A 27,757-nucleotide genomic window follows, 5' to 3' on the forward strand; every position below is an offset into this window, starting at 1 on the left:
ACATGAACAAGAAATAAAGACAATTTAGTAAAATATGAACAAGAAAGAGATAGAGAGAAAGGAAGAAATTTTCTTCTTCAATTGTGTGTATTTTCTTATCTATTACAAAGCCTTTATATAGGCATGAAAAGTGAAGAAAATATGTCATGGAATATGTCATGAACATAGAAAATATGTCATTGAATATGTCATGAACATAGAAAATATGTCATTGAATATGTCATTAACCATTTGAGAGAAAGATCATGGAGTAAGAGTAGACATCCACCGTATTTTGATTTTATCATAACAAGAAAGACTTTATTCTTCACGGGATTGGAATTCCGTTTAGTTTGAGTGGAAAAACCCAAAAAAAGCGCGAGTGGAGAACACACATAAAGGATCACGCGTGACTCGTTCCAAGAAAAGAAGAGACACCAAAGAAGGTGATATAATTGAGAACAACAAGGAAAGGAAAGAAGGAAAAGAAGACGAAATTCCCGTAAAGAGAAAAAACCAAGAGGAAAGTGAAAAAGAGTTTTTCTCAAAAATGGGTATATAGAGAATTCAAGAACCCTCAGAGTTTTCTGTAATTCTTTTTTTGTTTTTGTTTGTCAAGAATGCTTAGTCCTGATTGGAGGAAAAAAAGAATGATATCATCATTGGGTGCAGCTTCATCTTCATCTTCTTCATCTTCATCTTCATCAGCAGCAGTTCGTGTTGAAAAGGCAACAAGCGAGTTCTTGATTGGTCCTGATTGGACTATTAATATTGATATTTGTGATACCATCAATTCTAACCATTGGTAATTTTTCCTCTCTTTTTTTGCATACCCTTTTTTGTATATTTTTTTGCTTTTTCTGGGAAGGGAGAAAGTTGACTTTTTTATATGGGGTTTGCTTTTTTATTTTGTTTCTTGTAATTTTATTCATGTGGGTTTTTCTTTCTGTATCTGTTTGATGGTTAATTTTGTGTGAATTTTTGCTTTTTCTTTGTTGTTGGATGGTGGGAGTGAAAAACTTGACTTTTTTCATATATATATTTTTTTTAATATTTTTTCTCGTAAGCTTCCTTCATGTGGGATTTTGGTTTTGTATTTGTTTGATGGTTAATTTTGTGTGTGTGTTTTGAAGTACTCTATGTGGGTTGTATATCTATTTTGTGTTGGTTTCTTTTAAGTCAACGGAGAAAAAAAGGTTTTTATCATCTTGCTGTTTCCTTTCTCATGTGGGTTTGCATTTTAGTATATATCTATTGATGGGTAATTCTGATTTCTGAGAATTTGAAGTCTTGTTTGGGCTTTATACAGCTAAGAACTGAACTTTATTTTAGTAAATTTATACAGTATTTTTATTTGCCCTGTCTGAGCTTTTGATAGTTAGAGAAACTTTTTTTTTTCCATACTTTTTAGGTTCTGATAGTTGTTGAATTATCCAGCTTCACCTGTGTGTACCCAAGAATTTTTAAGGGGAGCATTTTCTTAATTGTTTCTTATTCTTTTTTAGATTTTTATGGAGTCTTGAATTATTGTCTAAGAAAGGTGAATGGTCTGTATCCTGTCTTTAAGAAAGTCCTAAACTAGTTGGAATCGTCTATATGAATCGTCTGTATCCATTCTGGTCGACTCATGCCCATTTTGTTAGTACTAAAATATATTGCTTCGTCAATAATTAGTTCTTTGAACATCAAACTTATCCCCCACATAGGTATACAAGTCTCTAACCAGAACTAAAGGACTGACAAATACGTAACCCAATTATGTGGCGTATTATCATCCTTGTTTCAGCTACTGTGCAATATTCTCCATTGCTTGAAGTTGATGTAAACTCTATTCATATAGCTAGTGAAGGACAAATTAAGGTCTGATTTAACTCTCGCTACACTATACCAGGTTAGCAAAAGATGTTGTAAAAGCCGTGAAGAAGAGGTTGCAGCACAAGAACCCCAAAGTTCAGCTACTTTCTTTAACGGTAAGTTTGTTGGAACCTCCCCCTTTATATAATTTCACTAATTCTATTTTTGAACTTGACTTCTTGGTTTTCTGGTTATTTTTTTTTTTTGAGAAGGTAACAAGTTTTATAAATTAAGTAGAAAAACCTTTAGCATAAAGATTATCCTAAAGGTTAAAGATAGTTACAAGACCCTCGAAAAAGAGCAAAAACGCAAACCCAGACTTGCTATTTCTTTTACTTGCTATTTATATTCAATCTCTTTTAAGGCTGTTTAGCTGCGCTTAAATTTAATGACTATTCCTTTCTTGTACTTCCCCTACTGCTTTTGGAGACAATGGTGAAGAACTGTGGCGATAATGTGCACTTTCAAATAGCTGAAAGAAGCATATTGCAAGACATGGTCAAAATTGTAAAGAAGAAGGCAAGTTTCTGTCCAAAGTACTCAGGTTCTTTCTGATTAGATGCACAGAATGTCTCAAGCTGAATTTTTATGTGATTTAGTAATATATGGATTATGGGATACTTTCTTGTTATACTTTAGTTATCACATTTTTATAACGGAACTAGAATTATTACCAATGTAATACCTTTTTAAGCTAGAAATGTGTTCTCATGCTGCTTGGGACCATTATTGAAGATTATTAGCTTTTTGGTCATTGCGATTTGTGCATTACTTGATCTCAGTTTTGAGTGTCCACTTGACCCTTACGTTTAAACTTTTTTCCTGCCACTCTTTTGATGGTTTTGCAGACAGATATGCATGTTAGAGATAAAGTACTAGTACTACTGGACTCTTGGCAAGAGGCATTTGGTGGCCCTGGAGGAAAGTATCCCCAGTACTATTGGGCTTACGAAGAATTGAGGGTTAGTAACTCGATATAAAGTTTTAGTTCAAAATCTTCTTTTATGAGTTATAGGCTTGTAATTCCACTGAGATACTCGTATGACATTGATTTGTTGGCTTGAAACATTACTTTTGATATGTATAATCTCTTTTTCCAATGATCAGTTGAGAAAGGGATTTATGCAATTCATTTCTGTGTTTTGATATTTTTAATGGAATTGTTGAGATGTTTTTGCCTTAGGTTCTTTCGTTTGTTTTTCTTTCCTATGGGGAGGGGTGGAAAATTTGGCGAACGAGTGAATGTCATGCTTAAACACTTATTGGAGAAGTTCCTTTTCTAGTAACCATTTTTGTGTCACGATCATTGCAGCGTGCTGGCGTTGAATTTCCCAAGCGTTCATTTGATACAGCTCCAATTTTTACTCCACCTGTTACTCATCCTGCACCAAGACAACCTCAACCTGGTTATGGAATGCCAAGCAATTCCTCAACAAGACTTGACGAGGCCATGGCAGCAGATATGGAAAACTTAAGGTAAGTTGACGTACGCCATGTCAGGCCTATTGATCCGATGTTGTTGCACTATATAAATTGGTTTGTTATGATTTACTTTATCATATCCTTTGTCCTAACTTTTTTACCTTGCAGCTTGTCCAGCATAAATTCTATGAAGGAAGTTGCTGATCTGTTGGCTGATATGCTACAAGCCGTGACTCCAGGCGATCGCTTGGTAAGTAACTTCTCTCACTCTTCCTTCATTCACCTCATTAATGGAACCTCTTTAATCCTTTTCTATCTTTGTTTTGTATAGGCTGTACAAGATGAAGTTATAGTTGATCTTGTCTACCAGTGTCGCTCTAACCAGAAGAAGTTGATGCAAATGTTGACCACCACCGGGTAATTCTCCATCTTTTGTTTCTTATGGTGTGTTCATGAGAAAGATATTGACGCAAATGTTAACTAGGCTGGTATTTGCTATTTCTTTTCTTTCTTTATCAGCATATTTTCATCACCTCTTAAAAGTTGCTCTGGTTTGTGTTTAGGGATGAAGAACTTCTGGCTCAGGGTCTTGAATTAAATGATAACCTCCAAATGGTGCTGGCTAAACATGACGCAATAGCTTCTGGTTCTCCACTTCCAACTGAAGTCCCAAACAACAACATCTCAGCTAGAGAAATGCATGATCCAAGCCTCAAACCTGCTGAAGTTGAGCCACCTACTCCAGCAGCAGATGCAAAACCTTCTGCACCAGTTCTTGCACCAACAGCAGGTCAAATTGATGAAGAGGAAGATGAAGAAGATGACTTTGCCCAGTTAGCTCGAAGGTAAATATACAAAACCTGCATTTACTTCCAATATAAAACAACTCATTGCTCTTATGCAGAGCTGTGGATGCATGGCAGAGATCAAGATTTTCAGGCTATTACTTTCATAGGAAGGAAATTTTTATGTAGTTGTGACCGTTATTGTACTTCTTAATTGTCGTTTTGGTTTTCCAAAAGGTTCAGATGGTTGAAGAAAGGAAGGGGGGTGGGTAGTTCTCAATATAAAGGCTAGTGACTTTTATTTGGATTTAATCACGGCAAGCCTCTTGCAGAAATGCATGGTAAGGCTGCATACATAAGATCCAATGTGGTCCGGTCCTTCCCGGACCTCGCACATAGCGGGAGCTTAGTGCACTATGTTGCCCTTAAATGTTATTGGAAGTCAAAAGTACTAACTGCGATTTATGATGTATTTACAGCTTTGGGTCTGTCTTCTCTAATGAAGTTGTCGCTTGTGCTGATGCAGACATTCAAAAACAAGTCCAGCAGCGCAAACAAGTGAAGGTATGGTCTCTGCCTATAATAGCAATTCTACGGGAGAATCATTGGATCCTGTCACAAGCAATGCATTGATTCTTCGAGATCCGCCTCCAACTGCTATGCCCACGAAAGAACAAGATATAATTGATCTCTTGAGCCTGACCTTGTCATCAAGTATATATCCCGAGACCCCACAAAATTCTGCTTCAGCCAATCATAGCACGCATCAGGAGCCTGTTGCCTCAACCACGCAAGGGAATCCATATGCATCTCAAGCTTATCTTGGATATCAAGATCAGAGCTTTAACAGTTATGTAGCTCCTTGGGCTCAGACTCAGCCCCAACCCCAACCTCAATCTCAGTCGCAACCTCAGTTTCCTCCTCAGTTTCAACCTCAGTCCCAACCTCAGTCCCAACCTCAATATCATCACCAATTTCAAACCCCAACCCAAGCGCAGTTCCAGACCCAGGCCCAGGCCCAACCTCAAGCCCAGCCTCTGCATCAACCTCATCCTCGGCCTCAACCACAGTATCCCCAAGAATCATCATTACAATCTCAGCATACCTCGCAACAGCTTCCACAATGTCCTTTACAAACTGAACTGAACCAACAACCTAGAACTCAGCTAGAACTTCATCCTCAGCCTCAACAATTACCGCCACGTGCTCAGACTCAATTCCCACAGTACTCTGCTTATCCGCCTCCACCTTGGGCATCAACTCCCGGATATTTTAGCAATCTGAATCATTCAACTAGACCGTCCTATATGTACTCAACTCCACAAAACACATCCATGCCTTTGCAAGGTCCTAGACCTGTACAGAATGTTAACTCAATTCCTACTATGGGAAGCAATGGTGTAGCTATCAATGGGGATGCACAGATTCGGCCTAGCCCCAAGACGACATCCTCTACTGCTGGACAAAAACCCTTCATTCCATCTTATAGGTTATTTGAAGATCTTAATGTTTTTGGTAACGGGGATCAAAGACACAACTCATCTTCAGGTGTATCAGGAACTAACAGCCAAAGTATGGTTGGCGGACGAAAATGACAAGTATTTGTGGCACATCTTCTATACCATGCTGTCAATATGATGTACATGAGTGGACCTTCCCCCTCCCCTCCCCCGCCCCTAATAATTGATTTCTTTTCGGTTTTTTTGAAGTTTGCAGATGGAATAGTTTATAAGATTGATTTGATTCTAGCCATTGGCATTTTACATATTTGATGCTTATGTTATGCCACAGTTATTTTAACCCCTTAGGGTGATGAGGTTTGATATTTGTTTGTGCAATTTCCATGGAGTTGATGTTTTCCCCTCCCTTCATTGTGGATTAACTTGTGTTGGTTTTACTTGAATTCTTAACTATTTCGAGGCATGGCTATTTGCGGGCATCAAGTGTCTGTAGGCATATCAGCCATGACGGCACATAAGCGAGAATAGTCTGAAAGGATGATTATAAGGCATCATCTAGAGGGGCTGCTTTCGGCTGGTCATAACTAGAACTCTTAAGGGTTTGTTTGGAAAGCCATGTGTTACTTGGCTGTGTAATTACTAGGGTAGTAATTATACGCCCTGTATTATATAGTATAATAATTATAATGACTTGTTTGTTTGTCAAAATGTAATTTTCACCATCATGTTTGGTTGAACAAGTTTGATTACATAGCGAATAAATTTTTGTTCGCATTAACTTATCAAATATATTAAGAGTCTGGTTGAAAGTCACATAGGAATTGAATTTGGGTGTTGTTTACCTCGAAAAATGGGGGTAACAATTAAATGTGATTTGTGGTTTTAAAGATATGTGATTTATTCTAATACTGGTGAATAGACAAGTAATATTAAGTTTAAGTAAGAAGAATTGATGAATCAAATCGAGCTCGACTTTCTTGGGGGTCTCGAGGTCAACTAAGAGCAATGAAGTATGATTAATAAAGTAAAAACGATAAAGCTGAAGAACACTTGTTAAGCACGGTAAACAAGAAAAGCAGAGTAGAATATTCTATTGTAGTGAATAATGTGTTTTACAAATAATTGGGGTCCCCTTTATATGGGAGGAGAAACCCCCAATATAGTCCATTCCCCATTATGGCAAAGAATTCTAATGGTACAACTGTATAACAACCTAGTACGGATTTGTACTATTTCGTATAGATCTTATCCTATAATTCATGCCCCAACCCACGTGTCCTTGAGAAATTCCTGCTCTTTTTTGAGTGTCTTCGAGATTGTACTGCCCTCGATGAAGGTCGTCTAGGCCTTCGACCTGCTTTCTCGAGGTGTATGTCCTTCAGTCGGGTCCGACCCCTACTTCGAGTCAGCCGGACTCGGACTCATAGCCAAATTTAAGACTTCAAAATCGGGCTCCTTGATTTTGACTGTATACAGGTGTAATTGGATGTAATTACATAGTTTGACATGTTTGTCTAGCCAAGTAATTACTTGATCAACATGGAAAGTAATTGAGAGGGTATAATTGCACTTTCCAATTCTCAAGGGGGAGTGAGAATTAGTGGTAACGACACTGTGCAATTACAACGTAATGTAATTTTTCTAATTTCTTTTATTTTTCTTTTTCAAATATAGTAAGTACTATTCTTTTTTCCAAAATTTCTTTTGTATTTCTCTTATTCTCATTTTTAACCTTCCAACATGTTGCTTATATGCTTCCATATAATTTTGCAACTTCTCACACTTTGCTGCTTCTTTTTCTATTTTCTTCGTTATTCTTTGTTATTAAATACAATTTCGTATTTTACTAGCTTCATTTTCTATTCATTACCTATAAAATAATTATTAAGAAAAAAGTACCCTTTAAACTCCTATTTATCATTTTGTTATTTAAAAAGCACAACAAATCATAAATTTCATTTTACTCATACGAGTTGGTAAAATTTTCAATTTATAATTGAAACTATTATTATTATTTTAAGTTAAGATATTATCTATTTGAAAGATAGTCAAGATACCGATAATTTTTCTGATAAAAGTTACCAATTAATAATTATCTAATTTTACGTAAATATAGTTAAAATACCTTATTATAAGTAATATCCAGCATTTGTTATATATACATGTATTGATCACACATTAATGAGTTAGTAAAAAAATTAAATTGTTATTGCAATCTTGATTAATTCATCTAAGTAATTATTTATTTATTTGGAAGATACTATTTTTAAGATATTATTTATGAATTTATAATTATTTATATATTTCTATAGGTTAATTTGAAAAAAATATTTATTTAATTATGTAATTACACCTATCCAAGTAAATATGACGGTGAGAATTATACTGTAATTACGTTTTGGCAAACAAACGGGTCATTATAATTACTATACTATGTAATTACCAAGTACTTGGCATTCCAAACAGACCCTAAGTCACAGTGGTAGTTTTATTCTAACAGTGTGTAAACTGTCGCATTTTTTCAACTATTCTTAGGAAAATTTAAGGGAATATTGTCATTAACTTCTTGGAATCTTCTTAGCAAGTTGTACTTCAAGTTTGACTTCTCTTTTTCATTTCGTCATCTTTCTAGCATCTATTTTCAGCATCTCAAATATGTATGCTTCCAAAGAGCCAAACATTTGATTTGCTTATGGATAAGATTACTATGAGAGTATATATACAATTTTCATTCTCATCGTCAGCTTCCTTGAAATATGTTACAGGAGGTAGAGATTGTTTCGTAGCATCAAAGTTGCAGTGCAACAATTTTCTAAATAGTCATGCCAATCTTGGTCCAAGTGATCTTTTTGTCCTGCAATCTTTGCTTTAATGCTATTCACTATTATCCAATTTGCAACAAAATTTGCTCCATTGATTAGCAAGTCAGCTTCGTTTAAAGATTGTAACTGAAACCATGGAAGTCAAGGAATAATGCTTGCCAACAACATTATATAAATTATGGAAATAAAGAGTAGTTCATCTGTACAAATTGAACCAAGGGATGAGATGAGGAAAAAAAAAGTAGAGAGGAAATTGAACTAAAGCAGCACACCGAGAGGAAAAAAGGGGGGAGAAAATTACAAAATAGAAACAATGAATAACGGATATTTACACCTTTCTTTACCTATTTATCAAATTATTTGCTAAAGCCTCCTCCAATATGTTGAACTTTTCCCTATATATCCCGCCTTGTCACGCCGCATGTGGAAATATCAAAGACCTCAATGAGCTGATCAGCGTTTCACAGATGTTAACCGTCACTTTTTTTTGGCAGCTGACCACCTCAACTTAAGTCTGTAAGCACTTTGTTTCTCAATCTTGAATGTTCTCATTGAATTATCTTGTCGGGGCAATTTCATCAGCATAGATTGAAACACAAGCATCTGCTGCTCCAGCAGCAAGCAGCACTTGATAGGGGTGGAAGGTAAGACATCTTACAGAACCTATCTTCTGAGCCATGAAGGTGGACAAATATCTTATGGTGCCTAATTGCTCACCTTCCAGGTTAAAAACTTTTATTAGCTGCTTAGCCGAACCACTTGCTATAAGGGGTGCATGACGATGAACAGCGAGAGCTGTTAGCGATCCCCTATGAGCATCAATTGTTAAGTATGCTTCCTTCAGATTTCTCATATCAAGGAACTGAATATCACCAGCTTGAGAGGCACTGACAATCTAAGAAAAAAGAAAAAAAAGTTCAGGCATTCTTTGGTTTCCAGAAAAATATATCACAAGGATAAAATATTTAACATGAAACCTAAAGGTTTTATCTTTTATTAAGAATGATTAATGGTATGCCAAAAACAAAGAGAAAAGAATTTGAAAGTGTAAATGTGACGAAGATAACAGTGATCACCTTTGCTGGTTCAAGTCCGGGTTGAAAGCCGATCCCCACAACTCTTTCCACTCTTTGGGTGTGAGGCCGTGATGCGCAAACAAGCCTAAACAAATATAATTTTAGCATTAAATGGAAACTGAGACTAGTGTTTCACGCAAAAATAACACATGCATGTAAATCCGCCTGCTAACATACAAGATGAATTACTAGAATGGTTACCCATCTTGGCGTACTGAATTTGGACTCAACAACTGTAAAATCAACGAGAAGATGGATATCTTCTAAAAAACCCTAAAATCACACTCCAAAAGACATGGTTCTCCTACACCACCCACACTCTCTCCAAATGAGACAAAACAAAACTAAAAGTTGGATAATGCAATCTCCATGACATCGCATCAATTATCCTATAGAACCTGCATAGCAAGAAAGCAGAAAAGAAAATCACACCATTTAGTAAGCTTCATACTTACAGTTCAGGCATTCGAATATCAAATAGTTTGACACATCCATCCATAAAGCCAGCAGCAAAGTGTCCCGTGTGAACTTGAGAAGCAGACTGCACAACATCAGAGAGATACAATAAGCATCCATCAGATTAGAATCTATACACTATTCAAATTCTAAGAAACCATATGCTGTCTCCCGTCCAAAAGTGCAAAACACTCACAAGCGCTGCGGAATAGAACCCGTGGATAACTGAAAGGGGGGGGGGGAGGAAAAGGCTAGAATAGAAGAAAAAGTAATGTGAAAAGACTAGAATAGAAGAAAAAGTTGTGTGTGTATATAGTGCCACGGCCACCTCCTTTCAGGAGACTAGCCATGTCTATTTACCTAAAACAGGAGCATCCTAACCTCCCTTTCATTCAAGCCTAAGCATTACAAATAAAGCTGGATGAGTTCTTCATTTCTAGCCTTATAGGTTTATTTATCTTACCATATTATAAGACAGTTCACAGTTCACAGAGTTCAAGAGGCATACACCTCTGGCCAAAACTGAATCATCGTGTATTCATGCTATGCCTTTTAGAGGCAGTATCAGCACTTGATGCTCATCTCTATCAAACTTAGCTGATAACATCAAACTAAATTTAGCATGAACTTAGAAGAATAAATCAATGCCATTCCCTGGTCCAATGTATTGCAATGGATTAGACCACTCTTTTCCACAAACCAGCTTCCAATACAACAGACCTTCCTACATAGGTATACTGTTTATATTATCTATAATAGTTAATGATTTAAAGAGTTATCATAACATCCTGCTTCAAAGTATTGTCCATGGGCACAAAAAGATTTCTATATCTTCCGGAAAAAGTTTCTGCAAAAAAATATATACTGGAAAAAAGTTTGTGCATAAAGAAAACACGTTGGATAGTCTATAATTTTTTGAAGTCTGGAGTGCTTTGTGAGTGAGAAAAGAACCTTTGTGTGGAAACACCCTCAAAATACTTCTTCAGATAACAGCTTTTTTAAAAAAGTTTTGGGTATACTTCTTAAAACACTTTACCAAACACGTTTGGGAAACGTTCAGCAAGATTTCAGAAAATTTCCCACAAACAAATGCCACGCAAATCTTTATCCAGTACAGGCGTCACATATCAAGTGGCACATACAACTTGCCAGAGACATTTGCGCCACCAAAAATGTCTAAATAGGAATTGAAGAAACATGCGTTTTTTGGTATCTCATGCAGCATCACTATGCTGGGCAATCTATCCTAATGTTTTATCTATTATTTAAAAATTAGTGTGCACATAGAGCATTAGAATCCTAAAGGTAATTGATCATATATATTAGTTCCATAAAATCTTAGGAGAAATGCCGAAAACTCACCAATGCTGAGATGCTGCAATCTGAGGATGTTGGAATTGTATTAACAAGCTGTTCTTTATCAAGATCCCAAGCCATGATTGACGAAACTTCACCAGATGAAAACTGGTAACAAATTGAAAAGGATGTATTAGTACATAATAGCACAAATGTGAGAGACAAGGATAGTGCAGTAACTCGATGAACTATGATATGTTACATCCAAGTAAATGGGAAACAGAGCAATTGTAACACAAAAGAGTATGCTGCGTCCAAACAAATGGAAAAATTACAATTACAATCCATAGGCCTTTTTAAGAATATATCTTGTTCAGACTTTGAAGGGGATGTTTCTTTGAGTTTCTTGCTCGGGTCTTCTATGCATGATTGCACAATGGATCCCCCTTGGATGTTTTTTTCTCCTAATAAACTATTTACCTATCAAAAGATCACATCTAACCAAATGGAACTGAAGGTACTTGTCCATTCATATATTAATATCTGAAATGGCTAATATTACACAGTATTACCAGATATCCAGACTGCTGCTGCCAATCCACAACAGCATTCACACTACGCACACCAGGTCGGTGACCTTGAATGGAAGAGAATGCAGAAACTAGTCTTTGTCGCCCTCTTACAGTATAGTCTTTCCAAATCCGTATGTTCCCATCACCTTTTATGAATGAAAGTTTGTTAAGATTTTAGGCATCAATGATAAATATAAATTAAACATCTGTGGCAGCAAATCTTTACTTGAAGCAACAAGGAGCAGACTCTCATCTAGCTCATTCACAAGGCAAAGCTTTGAAATTCCTTTATCAGGGTAACCATGGTTGTCAAAGCTGTTAAGAAGGGTAGCCTCCTCGTAATTCCATATCCTGTTCACAAAGACATAAGGGGCATGATATTCTATGCATCACATACAAATACATATTTGGGAAGATAAAATTTTAGTTAATCGATGCTCTTTTACCGCATCAAAGCAACTTAATATCTCAAACTTAATGGTCAGAAACATTAAAAAGCCCGTGAATTGATACAGGTACAGCGAAGCAATGATGCCTCTGATGGAACAAATTGAAACGTCATTAACTACCCTTTGATCTATTAATTTGCTAAAACCGAACAAGAAACCTAACTCAAAACCAACTTTAAAGAGAAATTGGAAACATTTCAATGCGAACGCGCTCTTTTTCCAAGAAATGTTAACCACGCTCTTTTTTTCTTTTTTTTTTGGGGGGGGGGGGGGGGCTTCCAGTAGGTCTTGTGTTCTTTTACAAATTTACTTGCATTCAGGAGTTCCACTTGATATTGACTGTTTACTGACAGACTAGGTTGAAATTGCAGATTGTGCAGCTCCAACTAAGATAGCACCTGAACCAACCTATACCTTCCAGTATTTTCAAGAACATAGTGAACAAGATATTACAGGAATAATGGCTTTTGACCTTTTGATTTTTTTTAATTTTTTTTTGGTTTCATATTGAAAAAGTAATTCGATAAGATTCTTCTACCTGATTCTTTCACTCTCATCTGCTGCAATAACGATAGGTGAGAAGGGCTGCAGCAAAGCAGTTTTGGTGCCGGTCTGGAACTTAGTATCCCAACTAGCGATTTGATTGTGTAGTTTGCTTACTGCTGAGACAGAAAAAGCATTGCTCATATTAAAATTTAGACTTCATTTTATATTAAAAAAATTGGATAAGGATTATATGATAACAATTATGACAAACTCAAGCGAAAGAAGGAATGGAAACAAAAGGGAAAGACACGCGAACTGAAGTACACTCACAAGAATGTTGGCATTTTGCAATGAGGTCAATGGCCAACTTTTCCTTATCTTCCCTTCTAGCAATCATCTCTTCACTATCATCAGCTGCAGTAAGAAGTGGCTTTGAGAAGTGGCCACAACTCCAGTTGTAGATGGTTGATTGGGGAAGAAAACTGCGTTCTGAAGCTCCAGCAGAACCCAACAATGGGTCAGCTAATCCTGAGTCTTGAGAGTGCATAAGGTTGGGCCTGAACTCCAAAGAACAAACTCTTCGCATTCCTGTTAAGTAACTGGGCCGCGGGGGACTAACAGGAGGAGTTCTAAAAGTCAGAGGTAAATGCCCTGCAATAACAGCATATTAGAAAAAGGGTATTAAATGAGGCCAGAGTCACTTCAATAAAAAATAATAAAAATTGGACAATAATTTCCATGAAAACCCTAAAATTACCTCCATTCATGTCAAACCAAGATGAAGATCGAGCCAATCCAGCATAACCGGTGTTTGGAGCTATTGTGGATTCACCGGTTGACTTAACTGATTTGGCAACAACCTGTTCAATCCCAATAATGGAAAGGACTCTCCGGCCAAGACCTGCAATACGTGGTGACGGATCCTTTGCCAAGGCACACATAGCCAGTACACACTGAGAATAGAGTGCATTGTCTAGAGGCCTTGGTCTTGTATGATTTACAACACCATTGGTAACAGCATCATTCAAGATTCCGGAATCAGAATGTTGAGAGGAATCATCAGATAAAGGGGATCCATGTATGATGCCGGGTGTTGCAAGGGGGCTGCTAGTCGAGACTCTCCCATCGCGAGATATGGACTGACTGTCACCCCCCACCCTCAGTAAAGGAGGAATAGGAGACGGAACTCTACTTCCATGTGGAATACAGTGAGTTGGGGTTGTATACCCACTACCTGAACTCTTGACCGCGAAAGAAGGCAAGGAAGTTAGCAAGGAATTGGACTGAGGCTTCCAATATGCAGCGGCGACTGACTTCAGGTGCTTGTTATGCCCAAAGGCAAAACGTGCCAAAGCTGCAAAGATGAAAAGAACATGAACCCAACTCCTACCAGTGTTAGAATTTCTGTAAATAGCAGTGATTACACTAAAAAGGTACAATATTATAGGGTGTACACACAAAAGCAAGAAAGGACTAATGAGGGAAAATCAGAGAACTAGACATGATTGTAAGGCAGCTGATACTCGCATTTTGCATCAAAGAATCAGAACTCATCAAGCATGATGAAGCAACTTTCAGGCTGAACTACTTGCACTGCTAAGAATACAACTGAACAACCAGAGAAAAGTTTCAGAAATGGATATCATTTTTTTTCTTTTCCTTTCTCCTATTTTAAAGCAAATTAAAGATATTTGAACAAAGAAGTGACATGATGATAAAGAATGATATTTTTGGCATCAGGTTCCACCATCAAAGTGAAAGATAAACAAAATTCATAATAGGGACTGATACCATGCATAAGGCACCTCATCATACAGAACTGTAAAGGCAGGTCTCTAAAGGCAAATGTTTCCAAATAATACTGCAACTAAAAATATTTTTCTTTCTAGCAAATAAAGACCAAATATTGGGAAATGAAGGTGGAAACACGGTAAGTGTATCAAAATGAACAGTCTTCACTCTTCAGGTAGAACAGTCAGCAACAGCATACCTACAGCAACCTCTGCTCGAACCAAAGGGCTTCCGTCAGAAGCAACACTTAGAAGGCTCTTTATTATACTGACTTCAGTCCTAACCTTCTCCTCATCATCACAGTCTTCATCCCCTCCAACACCATCCCCAGCTGAGACAAATCCAACATCGAGTAAAGTTCCTAGAGCGAAAATAGCTGCAGCACGGACCTGAAATAATAAATTTTAAACTACTAGTCAAAATCCAAATATTTAATTGAGGACCAACTTGCATCCACTCAACAGAAAATTAAACAACAAACCTCAGGTTGGGGCTCAGACAGCAGAGGAGCAAATATTGCTGGTGCATCTGCCTGCAAACCTAGCACTTGTGCCTCTGTGAAATCCTCCCAAAGTTTTCCCAGACAAAGGCACAGCCATTGAAGAAAAAGTGGTTCAGTTTGTGCATCATTAGGGGTCGATCCCTGAAGATGCTTCAAGCAGACATGTATAAGACCCGCTTCAGTACAGGCCTCCTGACCCCGTCTGTGACCATCCACAATGACTGCCAAAACAAATGCAGCCATTGCCCTTTGCTCTGGATAAGCCTCCACACTGTCAAGAAATCTAATGAAATACGCATGTCCTCCATCCTTTACAAGGTCAACCTGGCAAGACTGTTGACTCAAAGGAAAACAATAATCTAATTAGTGCAGAATTAGAAGATCAGAACAAATAACTAATACAGGATAAATACAGGTAACAACCTAAGACAAAGAGAGAAAATTTAGTAAGGTGGCATGACAAAAGAAACCACTTTTACTTGCTGAAGAGCTTATGACATCATAACTTACAAAAACAGAAAACAATACTCCACAGCTGTAACAGACTCCAAAATTAGAGTAGCTAAATTTGAGTAAAATCAACAAATAGCGTGTTTATATGAGCTTGTTAGATCTAGCAACATTTTGATCCGTTATGTTCACAGCAGCAGATACTACTACACCTTACAGTTATCCTCGAAATAAAATTACTACTATTTCATTGTTTCAATTTATGTGACAAGTTTGAAGATACGAATTTAAAAATAAAAAATATTGAATCCCGTAGTAATAAGATTTTATGTAATATTTGTGTGATAAAATGAAATTTTGAGTTACCATTAAATTATTTCTAATTTTAGAGCTACCAAACGAACTAAAAATTACTACCAGATAAATTGGAGCAGAAAGAGTTTCATTGTTAGATATTTAGATAATCAAATATTTTCTCTATTTGACATTGATGTTTTGGATTGATCATCTACTGCATGTGTCCTAAATTTCTTTATATTCGGTTTTTTTGTTATTTTTTAATCATTATTAATATATAAGCTATATTCGATATATATATATATATATATATATATATATATATATATATATATTCCGGGTCTTCTGAAATCCCATAAAATAAGAAGATAACAAAAGAAAAAGAAATTATTGATAGACCTGCTTTTGGATTAGAATTTGGCTTAAATTTTGGAAGAATTGATTATATGTGTTATCGATCAAAGAATTGTTTGTAAAAAATATTGATCAGCCTTTACTTATTTTTTTTCTATTCTTAACAATAGACCAGTTGATCCCAAAAAAATGAATTAAAATATTGGGGGGGGGGGGGGAAGTAACACACAAAACTATCGGAAATCAGCGGCAAGATCTCCACCTCTTGCTCTCCAATTAGAGCTTAGTTCAATGAAAGAGGCTGGAGATTTTAGGTCTATTTTCATCACAGAAAGTATCACTCCGTTCTTTCAAAAGTCTGCTTTGTACACCAAAGAAAAGCACTTTAACAGTTTAAATAACACAAAAAGTTACAAACTCGTGTCCTATTGATCTCCAAAAACATGGCAAAGTGTCACAACATAAAATTAAAAAAAAAATAGAAAAACAATAAGACATGGATGGAGTCCACTGTCAGCAGGTGTTTGATTGTAAAGCCAAATTTTGGTGTGTGTGCTTCTTAGATAATAATAACAACAAAAAAGAGAGAAAAGGAGAACTTCGTATAAGAAAAAATAAACATAGGAAATGAAATATTAGACAGCACAAGTGATGAATTACAACCAAATCATGTACCTTATCTAGTGCAAGGATCTTCGTCCAGATGAAGACGAGAATTTGTCTAAGTTCAGGAGTGGTGGTTTGCAAAAGCTTAAGAACATAAGGAAATATTCCTACAGACAAGGCCTGGAAGGAAGCAAATTGTTGACTTAAATATTAGTCACAAAGTAGATGCCACAACCAATTACAGAAAGAGGAAACGTGCAGCCACCTTACCAGATCTACAGCCCAAGGTCCCATATCGAGAAATCTTCCAAGAAGTACAAGTGCACGGAACCTGTGGCATTGACTAAGTAACACCTAATAACAAAGAAGATTGGTTACAGAGGCATGCAAGGGGGAAAATGCACAAAGCTAGCGAAACCACTGAATGTAAAGAAAGCCTAATATGACCAGCCAAAATAGCAAAGACCACTAGCAGCTCATATTTGAGGAACTATAGTTATCATGTCTCTGTACATATCTTTAGAGCCCGTTTGGACATAAGAAAATTTTCTCTTTTTTCCAAAAAAAAAATTACTTTTTTCCGAAATCAGTGTTTGTTCATAAAATTTTCAATTTTCACTTGAAGATGCATTTTAGAAATTTTCAAAAATTTGAAGAACTCCAAAAAGCTGTTTTTCAAAATTCACTCAAATCACTCACAAAACTTCAAAAACAGCCCAAAATTATATTCATGTCCAAACACAACTCTAAATTTCAAATACCATTTTCACTTGAAAACTTTCACCATTTCTTGGAATTTTACAATTCTTATGTCCAAACGCCCACTTAGTGTCACAAGGACAAACATTAAGTAAATCAACACCTATTTCATAATTCAAATGCAAAAACTCTGCTCAACCAGCAAATAATACCAACAGCAATATCTGCTCCGACAGACATGATGCATTTCTTTAACCTCAACAATGACACTACAAAAAGCATTGCTGCTAACCCAAAACTTTAGTAACTCGCATCGGATTGATTTCTAAGTAGATACAAAGTAAGATTGACCACAATCATTTAAAAAAAAAAAAGTGCACTAATCTACTGGACATGGATAGATCACTTCCTCTTTTCAGGAGACATGGGAAGAAAGTTCAATATTCACATAAAAAGAAGCCTACGAAAGAACTGGAAAACACATGTTGTGCCAAGAATATTAAACCAGCATTAGGCGGCCTTAGAAATGAGTCAATGCCACCAGGAAAAAGTTAAATCATTCCCACATCTCAACCTAACACAGGGAGATGCTTCAAGCATTCCACAGCAACATGCCAAAGCATTCTTTGATATTTTCTATCAAAGACAGAAGAGACAGCAGCCAGCGCTTTTATCAAGTCAATAAAAAAGAAAAACAATTTTTTGAATTTGTTGATAAATATGGAACAAAAGCTATTGATCCAAATGGTTTATGAATTTGACAACAGCATGGAGTATCTAATATTTTTATCCCACCTTTTCATCAAATTATTAAAGACATAGGAGTTGACAGGAGATGCGGGGCGGATGGAACCTACATCCCAGAAAATTTACTTAAAGTCACCACAAGATGGCAAGAAGAACCAAGGAGAGCTCCTCATTTGATTTGGACCATGAGAAATTTCCTACCTGTAGCACTATGGGCAACTGCTCTGGAGGCTTTTTATCCTTTGATCCATGGTCAAGCCATACTTCAAAAGCTGTCAACTGCTCCGTGAAAAATGGACTTGGCTGAAGACATACAAACACAGGCAATATGTAAGTCCTATATATAATATTCTTGTGGAAGTTGGAACTATGAGCATACATATCAACAGATGGTAAAGCAATATGCCCACCTGAAATTCTGCATTGGGATCCTCAACTAAAATTGGAAGCTGTGAAAGACAGATTTCTGCTGCCATGTCCCATGCATCCCTATCATACATGTAGACCACAAGTGAGAGAAGGGTAAATATGAATTTTAGTAATGAGTAACTATTTAATGTAGTTACCACATATGGTGCTGATGAGTAGGTGGTAGCATTGGGTATGAAACCGGTGAACAATTTGCCGAGCGCATGATTCTTTCAGCAAGCAAAAAGTTTCTGAACAAACTAGCAACTAATAGATCTTGCCTAAACAATCTCTGAAACAGCTCTGCATGTTTGGAACTCATACTTCAGAAAGAAATTAACACGCTTAAATCATGATATCTGCATCAATCTAAATAATCTATTCCATTACCATGTGGCAGAACATTCCAGGCAATTGTGTCAGTAACTGCAGTAAAAATCCAATTCAGTTCGCCTAGAAGTGTCTTCCGATCAGTTTGCCGGCCAGGAATTCTATCAATCAGAGAGTAATCAAGCGACTCTCGGAGCAATGAACGGGTGCAAAACCTAGAAGCCAAACACACAAGATAGTGAGATTTAAATGGCTAGTAATTTTTGCAAGAAAAAAAATGTAGCTATCACACTTTAACAAATGCCACTTATTTAGCAGAAGCAAATGCATCAATGTAAAAAGAGAGAAGTAGCACATTAGGTTTAAGGACGTAACAACACATACGAGCAAGTAAAAGATAGTTAAGCATTTACTTAGAACACTAACATTATGAAAATTCACTAAGATGTCATTATCTATTTCCTATTAAACAGATTGGCCCGAGAGATAACCGTTATTTTCTTGTTATTTTTTTCTTTTTTTGTTGCTACAGAGGCTATCATTAACTGTGAACATGTAGGCGAACCTATAATTTTTTTTCCAAAAGAGGAGAAAAAAAGTGAAAGGGAGAGGGAGAGGGAAAGAGAGGAACTATGTAACATCACAAAGTGAAAATGAAAAGTGAAACTATACTAATTTTCCATCACCCAAGAATTACAACTGTGCTTGATCCACTGAAGAATTGGACAAGTGAAGAAAGAGGGGCAGAAAGAGGAAAAAGAAGAAAGCATAAACAATTGTTGAGAGCATGTCACCATCTCAATGCCATTTTGATGGGTGTGGTGAGGCAGGAAGTAAATACATCGGCTGGAAACTCAGCACTCTGAGGAAGCGTCTCATGTGCTTCACAAGCAGCAAGCAGAATACAATCCCTTGCAGAAGTTCCAGAAGAACCAGAAGCAGTCCAGTCCTGAAGCTGATCAAACAAATTGCATTGAAACTAATTAGAGGGCCAGTAGGAATGGATAGATCAGTACCACGTCACGAAGTACAATTTTTCTTTTTCTATGAAGACACAAAATACATGACGTAAACTAGCAATTAAGAGTAAACCTCTATGAAGGCATTAACAATCATCCCAGCAGCAGAGCAGTCAAACACATAGATCGATGGTGTCTTCAACCAGGAATCCAAGTCGCTGATTGGCAAAGGGATATACTGCGTATAACTCTAAAACAAACACCCAAATAAGAAAAGACAAATATCACCCACAGCCCTGAGAAAGCAATCTGGGTAAGAAAGTAAACCTTATTAAATAGCCAAATTTCACCATTGGCTGTAGGTTTAGGTACACCATGTCCATTATAATGGAAAAGAACTCGTTCTGACTTGGCATACTTTCGACAAGTTGTGCAAAGTTTCTTGACTTCATCAACAGTAGGATCCAAGGAAATCTTATACTTAGCCTGCATATGGTTACATAAATGTTTTGTCATTATAACTACTCATTCACCATCAAATTAGTAGCAAAAACATTTTCTTACCCGAGGTTGCCACCTCTCGTATTGTTGGTTCAAAGTTCTCCCAATTGTTTCAAGTGCTTTTTGAGGTGCCATCGAAAATGGATCTGTAAAACAAGCAGTAATAAATACCATTAATTACTAGCCTATTAAAGAATTTCAAGCACTAATCTTAGAAAATTAAGCTGGAAAGCAAAAAAAAAAAAAAGGACAGCCTAGTTATCAAATTATATCTTATAACCCCTCAGAGAATATGATACCTGCACAATGAAATTTTGCTGAGATAAAAACATCCACATTCCTTCAAGTAAAACAGACTCCGCCAAGAAGAACCGTCATCAATTGTTTTTATTTAATTTGAAGTTCTGGAAAAAAAAGGGCAGCCCGGTGCACAAAGCATCCCGCATTCACGCAGGGTCTGGGGAAGGGCCGCACACCTAGGGGTGTGATGTAATCAACCTAGCCTAATGCAAGTATTAGTGGCTGCTTCACTTACTTACCAAAAACAGATCCATCATTTACCCCTACCATGACTCCATGAGACATGAAGCTGATAGCAATAAGAGATTCTTACTGGATCCAGTTAAAGTCCGGCAAATGCTTTGAACAAAGCGAAGAAGACAAAAGGACGGAGACACATTGAGAAGACGAGGAAGACAAACTGAAGCAGAAGATGTAGGAAAATGAAGGAAAAGGCAGAAAGTTACAAGACTAGGAACGAAAATCCAGGTACTTTGTTCTCTTTCTTCCTTACCTTTTTCTCTGTGCGAAATCGACCAGCGACTCAGCTCGAGGTCTTCATCTCTGTTAGACTCTGAATGCTAACAATGCCCGAAATCTACTCGATCGAAATATGCCATAGGGACAAAGCACATTTTAAGACAGACTAAAATGTCAGCCAGGGGAAGAAAAACCTTGCTAGGAGAAGCCTAGATTAGGTAGTTTTGAAATTTCCCAATGTAGCGGAGCTGCTTGAGGGACTGTTCCTATGGATCTTACTTATCAAAATGGTACTTCTCTGAATCACTGATACGACATCTTCATCTGAAATTATGGTGTATTTTTTATTTATAACAGTGGTGTCCGGGTCAGCTTACATGCACCTCAACTTATTCCACGGTACCTACTACCTCCCACCAACACTGGAGGTTTCTGCTTATCTTTCAAAGCCAAATGTCACGACACAGTTCTAAAGCATGGATAAATTTCAAAGAAAGATGAGGTTTCAGAAGGATCTATAAATTGGTTGCATCCATGACATATTCTACTATTGCTGACAGAAAGGTCGCAGAATGCAACCAATCTCTACCGGAAAAGCAGACATTCTTGATGGCATGTCACATCCTTTATGCAGACTCCCCCCCCCGGGTATTAATAGAATTACCCAGATTTTAAAGAAGTTTAACTGAGGTTCTCTTTTTTTTTGGTTTGGATGGAGTGCTTTAACTGAGGTTCTACATGAGTTAAATATTGCCCTTATGAATTTAAAGTTTATACGAGAGTGGAGATCCTACCATAGTACCATGAAGTTTAATACGGTTTGTTATCAAGGAACAAAAGGAAACTTTGAGGAATGAAACTTCCTTGGCCTCATGAGAAGTCTATCCTGAAAGTCCAGGTTGCTTTCCTAACAAATCCTCCTGGAACATATCAAATTCAAGTCGCCTTTGTACACTTTACCAATAGCTAATTCTTGAGAAGTTGTATCTATAGTCCTAAGTCCTTTCAGCAAATATCTCTATCACAATGCAAGTAAGAAGATTGAAAAGCTATAATCCTTTAGAAGAGCAGGGTCTCACTTTAAAACAAATTTACCACTGAGATTATTTTTCTTAGGGGAAAAGGGAATATTATGGTCAATCATCATGGACAATCATCCTTCAGGATATAAAAGGTATTGCTGAAAATTACAAAATGTAAATAGAATGAAATAAAGTATATTCATTAAAACAAAATATTAGCAAAAAGAACAGTAGCTGGTTATATTACAAGCAGAAGAAGAAGAAGAAGGAGGAGGAGGAGGAGAAACATACCAACCCAACACTCCATTCGAGCACAAGGAGATATCTTTATTACATCAGGTGGATCAACGCTGATGTTTAAACACAAAACAAGGGCAACACATCCCGTCTTCATCTGCAGAAAATTTTGCATGCTAAGATGGACAACAAGGTAAAACATTGGGTGTGTTTACTGCGTGGAGGGTAAGTTCCAAATGCAAGTTATATTAGTGAGATTGTAAAATACAGTTCATCAAGCATTACATCTGTCAAGGAATACTTTAAATATTAAGTAACAAGCAGCAACTAGAAAAAAAATTATCAAACATTTGATGAATCCAAACTCTTTTTTGGACTTTTTTGCAAAACTGTTGTTTCAATCAGCCAGCACTAAGCTGTCTCTTTCTGCAAAGAAGAAAACAATCTCATCTGGATACCAATAACGCGAGAGAACCATGGTACACCATTCAGAAAAGATTATTGAAGGGAACACACTTCATCATAGTGCCTGGAATGAAATTTGGTCCGTAATAGCCTCCGCTTCTCGTCTAGCTAATCTCAATTCAGATTTGAGGGGAGGTAATACCTTTCACAAATTAAAGAATATTGTGGATGACTGTAGTGCAGTCCTATACTCATATGCACATATTTTCTATGCCAACATGGTATTTATTTACCACACTCCCTTTTCTTTATCCTAACAATTAATGAAATGTTTTAGTTGTTTAAGAAAAGGCAATATTAGTTCAGAATGTAGGCTATGGCACTTTTTATTGTAAACTCAAGTATACCCAAAATTTACAGATTTCATCCTAATGCTTGTATTATCTCTATGCTATTATGCATTTCATTGTAGTTATTTTCTTTTGATAATGCATGTTATTTTAGTTATTGAAGGAGCATAAAGGAATAATTACATCTTCAAACTATAGTTCATTGCATCTTAAATATCTAGATTAACACTAAAAAAGGACCTCACAAAGTCATTTTAATTTGGTTATGGGAGGGGCATAACTGAATAATTACTTCTTCAAACTATAGCTCATTTCATTTTAAAAATCTAGATTAACACTAAAAAAGGACCTCACAAAGTCAATTGTATGAGGACTTCGACAGCAACTGTTGTTTAATTTTTGCTTATGATACAACTACTACTAATACTACTATTGAGGCGTCATACTAGTAGTTGTTGCTCTTCTCAAAACAACTATTGCTACTATTACGCCTCAATCCCGAGTTAGTTTGTTTCGGCTATGTGAATCCTTGCTATCCGTGTCACTCAATATAGCTATTTAACACTTGCTTTTTTTATGATGTTAATGTTTTTAAAAGCAAAAAGCGCAAAAGAAGCGACAAGGTTCTAGGAGCTTGAAGCGAAAGCAAGAAGTGAAGTGTACACTCCATTAAAGTAAAGGGCACAATTGCAAAGTTGATATTCAAAGAACCGACCCCTTTTCGTTTGATGGATCAATTTGCCGATCCTTGATTGAAGCGCACATATCTCTGAAGCGATAGCTTCACCTATGACGCGATAACCCCTCACGAGATGTTGCTTCATTGCTTTTACGCGACAAAGCGATTAGCTTTTAATAACACAAGATAATGTTATTGTCCCAGCAAGCTTGCAGACACTTTGACGATATTACTAGGTACCTGCTACCTACCATCAACAGATATTAAGGCTTAGACATATAGAAAGAAATCACTTAGTTTTTTTGTCTCTGCATGGGTTTGAATCGTGTTTTTCCATGATTTTCACTCACTTCCCGCTAAGCGACAGCCTTGGTGCTTACATCTAATATTTGCTTTTGATATTAAAATATATTAAGCCCATTGCGTTTTTCCTTGTGTTGTTTTCTTTCGGGCTATTTCCTGGAAAAACAACGATCCATTTTGTCCCAAATTGAATGATAGCATTTCTTTATTAATCCCTCAAAAGACTATTTATATAGCAAGAAAGTAGTCTTTTACCACATACTGTACTCTAAACAAACGCTCTACTTTCAGACTTTCCAGAAGAACTTCCTACTGAATCCCTCCCATTAAATCAACAAGTGTCTTCATTGACACATAGAGTCCAAATGATTACCCACAAGGGGAATCACTCTTGGGAAGGAGGCTGGTAGAATGGTGATCAGCAATTAATAAGCCTCTTGAAGTCTAATGTTCTAAAGCTTAAAAATTGTGAATATTGTGCAAAAGCTAGCCCGTGAGGGGAAGATTTCCCTATATAAGGAGACCACAACTCATTCCCTTCTGGGACATAACACCTTTCCACACGCCTAGGATTGGACAAATGAAGCTTGGATAACATAAGATAGGGGCCTAACATTGAGAAACACAACAACAGGGAGCGATGTGTCTAGCTCTCATACCATGTGAAGGAAATGGACATTGACCCTAACTAAACCTCAAAAGCTAGCTCATGAGGGGAGGATTACCAAGCCCAGATAAGAAGACCACCACTCATTCCTCAACCAATGTGAGACTCACTTAAAATAAAAAACACACAATGACCCAATAAGTTTCCCCACTAAGTATTCTAGCCCCATTGACTCCTTGTTATCCTACTATGTTAGAAGTCAAAACATGACATTTCAACAGAAAGCGAGGACATTTTTTAACAGACCAACATAAGCATTTAGTCTCATAACAATCCTCCTAATCTTTAAGGAATTATATGTTTAATGTCTTAGTCAGAACAACCTTGATTCTGATGTTCCTGCAATTCTGGGAGACACTATCCACATGTTCCAAGTGCTCTAAATTGAGGTAAGAAAAAAGTAATTTTCCACATTAGTTCATGCCAAAGGCATCAAAAAAGAGCACAATCAGCAACTAGTTTTATGGAAACTCATGTCTAGCTCCCCAACTTAACATCCAAGATGAAAACAAGCTTCAGTTTTACTTGGATACACAAAGGTAGATACTCCTGCAATGATGACAGATGATCACTCATGCTCCCACACAGTACTAATCTTCACCGTCAACCACGAAACATTAAATTAAATCTAATATCCGACAATTCCTTGCAGATCACAGAGTAGAAATCACTAACTGCAAAAGCTGGAATCTCTCATTCGAACCTCCATCTTCCAACTGGCTGTTAGACAAACTTCTTTTATTATTAGATTAAATCTCAGGGCACCCAATTTAATAAGACATCGGCGCTTTTCCAATTTATTTGAATTTTAAGGCAATGCTGTAGCATAAGGTTCACTCTAGAGAAACAAAGCAAGCACGTCTTATCAACTTACAATTGCATAGTAGCATTCAACTTTCAGAAGAAAACCAGCTAACAAATCAAGGAACAACAAACAAGTATGATGCTTTACTGCAACACTAATGTACACTCCTTGTTACATTAACCAAACAATCAATCAACTACGCATTAATTCAACAATATAAATGCTCCACTCAATTCATGCTACATTGAGATAAACAAATGAAAAGAGGCACAACTTACACGGTCCCTAGGCCGCCATTTAGAGACCAAACCGGTATCAGAAGGACCAGAAGGAACACAATCCTCAAAACCATCATGCCTAAGCTCACACAACACAATAGTCTGCGGTAAATAAGCCATACTCGTTGTCGTCGTCATCGCATTATTATCACCACCCACAACTCCACCCCCACCACCAACAACATAGCTGCTACTACTACTAGCAGTAGCAGTAGTATCCAAATCCCTTACATTGTTACTACTCCTTTCTGCTTCATCCTCGTGATGATTGCCAAATTCATCCAAAGCTGCTGATGATTGCGATAACCTCGACGCCATTAAATCCCCCAATGCCATTCAAAATCACACTATCAACAATCAAAAACCTTTAAATCGTGCAATTTTGCCCTAACCTTGCCCTAATCGAACAGATTTTGGAGTAAAACTCATAACACAGATCGATTCAGATACCAAGAAAGTATAAAGTTACCGTTTTTATCCGATAAATGATAATTCGCAAGAAAAATGAGGGTATTTTGGGGATTAATCGAACCGGTGAAAAAGCGATGGAGAGAGAGGGGAACAAGAAGGAAGGAGAATCCAGCTTCGAGAAGCTTCTGGAAAACCCTACAAGAAACCCTAGAAGAAGATGCTGGTGATTTTGCAGAAGAAGAAGAAGAACGAAGAAGAAGGACAGTGCGGCTGTTGAAGCAACAAAACGAGAAAAGAGAGAGAAAGAGAATAGAGTTGTAGTTTTGTATAATAATAAATAATAAATAAATAAATAATAAGAAAAAGTAAGCAATTCGACAAAATATACCAAAAGGGAAAAAATTACAGAGTCGAGTACAAGCGTATATACACAATGTACCATTTCACTCGTCGACTAAGGTGTGACTGGATGTCTCATTTTTTATTTCTAATTAGAAATGAAATGTATTTATCATCTCATCACAAATTAGCATGAATTCGTGATAATAATACTAGTCTAAATCAGTGTTTTAAAAGGCTTTTTTGGGCTTAGTTATGTAAGGCTTAGGCCATAAGCGCTACGTTATGCGTACGCAATACGCCTAATTCTCAATGCATGGGGCTCGTGTAACAGTTGCTAATGCAAATTATGCGTCTATTACCTGATTAGTATTGTTGAATCTCAAAATTTTTAATGAATGAATGATTAAAGTTCTATTCATTAATAAAAATATAAAGGTTGAGAGTAACTCAAAATAATGGGTTATAGTATTATTTATTTGCTAATCAAGAATATCACGAGGGTGAGTATCATTTGAAGAGTCAAATTTTACATCTTCACTTGCTATATCTTAATTAGTTCGATGTCTTTCAAAATTATTAAACTTTTATTATTTTGCTCTGTGAAAGCAATTTTATATTTACTCACAAGGAGTAACATTTTAAATTATAATTTGATGGAATTTAATGATTATTAACTTTTAAAGAGGTAAACTTTGTAATTTGATAACATTTTTAAAAATATTATGATTTTGTTAATCGTTCGAAAGATAAGATGATTTAGTTGATTTTTATCTCATTGTAATTTTAACACTATTTCATTATTTAAATTTATAAAAGATGTCAGATATTTTATTTTTATGTGTTTTTTAATCCCTTGTAATTTTCTTAGGTTTTTAATGTGTTTTATATTTTTTGATAATTATTTTGCTATTTTATTAATTTATAAATTAAAACAATTAAAGATATATGGTGTTTGGATTATACTATTAACCATGGGTTTGGTTTGGATATAGTATTTATTATGGAATAATTTTTAATAAATGTTAATAAAGTTTTAAATAGATCATATATTAGTGTGTGTCCTATAAATATAGTAGCTGATTTAGTGTATGTAGTTAATCATCAGTTCTTATAAGTATAAAGTTTGAATTCACAATCTAATAATGAAATTGGACAAACAATCACGAATGATTGTAGCACATAATTAAATATAATTTAT

At 36.4% G+C, this 27,757-nt stretch overlaps 2 protein-coding genes across 4 annotated transcripts; one reads left to right on the forward strand and one right to left on the reverse strand.

The window, feature by feature from the left end:
- The first annotated feature begins 370 nt into the window (after positions 1 to 370).
- On the forward strand, positions 371 to 5,878 carry LOC107791855 (TOM1-like protein 6). 2 transcript variants are annotated; one of them, XM_075222834.1, is made up of 9 exons: positions 371 to 784; positions 1,871 to 1,949; positions 2,263 to 2,356; positions 2,686 to 2,795; positions 3,146 to 3,309; positions 3,424 to 3,505; positions 3,587 to 3,672; positions 3,819 to 4,100; positions 4,567 to 5,878. In XM_075222834.1, exons 1-9 carry the CDS (start codon positions 600 to 602, stop codon positions 5,633 to 5,635), a joined length of 2,151 nt encoding a protein of 716 aa, XP_075078935.1. In that variant the 5' UTR covers positions 371 to 599; the 3' UTR covers positions 5,636 to 5,878. The 2 variants fall into 2 exon arrangements, with proteins under 2 accessions (XP_075078935.1, XP_075078936.1); XM_075222835.1 differs by having other exon boundaries at positions 2,263 to 2,352; positions 2,682 to 2,795.
- A 2,585-nt stretch (positions 5,879 to 8,463) lies between these two features.
- Positions 8,464 to 26,576, reverse strand: LOC107766760 (regulatory-associated protein of TOR 1). Of its 2 annotated transcripts, none has more exons than XM_075222833.1 (23): positions 25,807 to 26,576; positions 22,374 to 22,476; positions 20,365 to 20,447; positions 20,128 to 20,286; positions 19,934 to 20,050; positions 19,636 to 19,796; positions 18,902 to 19,056; positions 18,670 to 18,814; positions 18,514 to 18,592; positions 18,305 to 18,406; positions 16,928 to 17,011; positions 16,727 to 16,837; positions 14,930 to 15,283; positions 14,648 to 14,837; positions 13,415 to 14,011; positions 12,988 to 13,308; positions 12,710 to 12,830; positions 11,949 to 12,073; positions 11,723 to 11,868; positions 11,217 to 11,318; positions 9,854 to 9,939; positions 9,399 to 9,483; positions 8,464 to 9,217 (listed from the first exon to the last, which is right to left on the reverse strand). In XM_075222833.1, exons 1-23 carry the CDS (start codon positions 26,140 to 26,142, stop codon positions 8,879 to 8,881), a joined length of 4,101 nt encoding a protein of 1,366 aa, XP_075078934.1. In that variant the 5' UTR covers positions 26,143 to 26,576; the 3' UTR covers positions 8,464 to 8,878. The 2 variants fall into 2 exon arrangements, with proteins under 2 accessions (XP_075078934.1, XP_075078933.1); XM_075222832.1 differs by having other exon boundaries at positions 12,710 to 12,833.
- Positions 26,577 to 27,757: the final 1,181 nt, after the last annotated feature.

Source organism: Nicotiana tabacum, chromosome 10 (assembly GCF_000715075.1).
Source record: "Nicotiana tabacum cultivar K326 chromosome 10, ASM71507v2, whole genome shotgun sequence".
In the NCBI taxonomy this organism is placed as follows: domain Eukaryota; kingdom Viridiplantae; phylum Streptophyta; class Magnoliopsida; order Solanales; family Solanaceae; genus Nicotiana; species Nicotiana tabacum.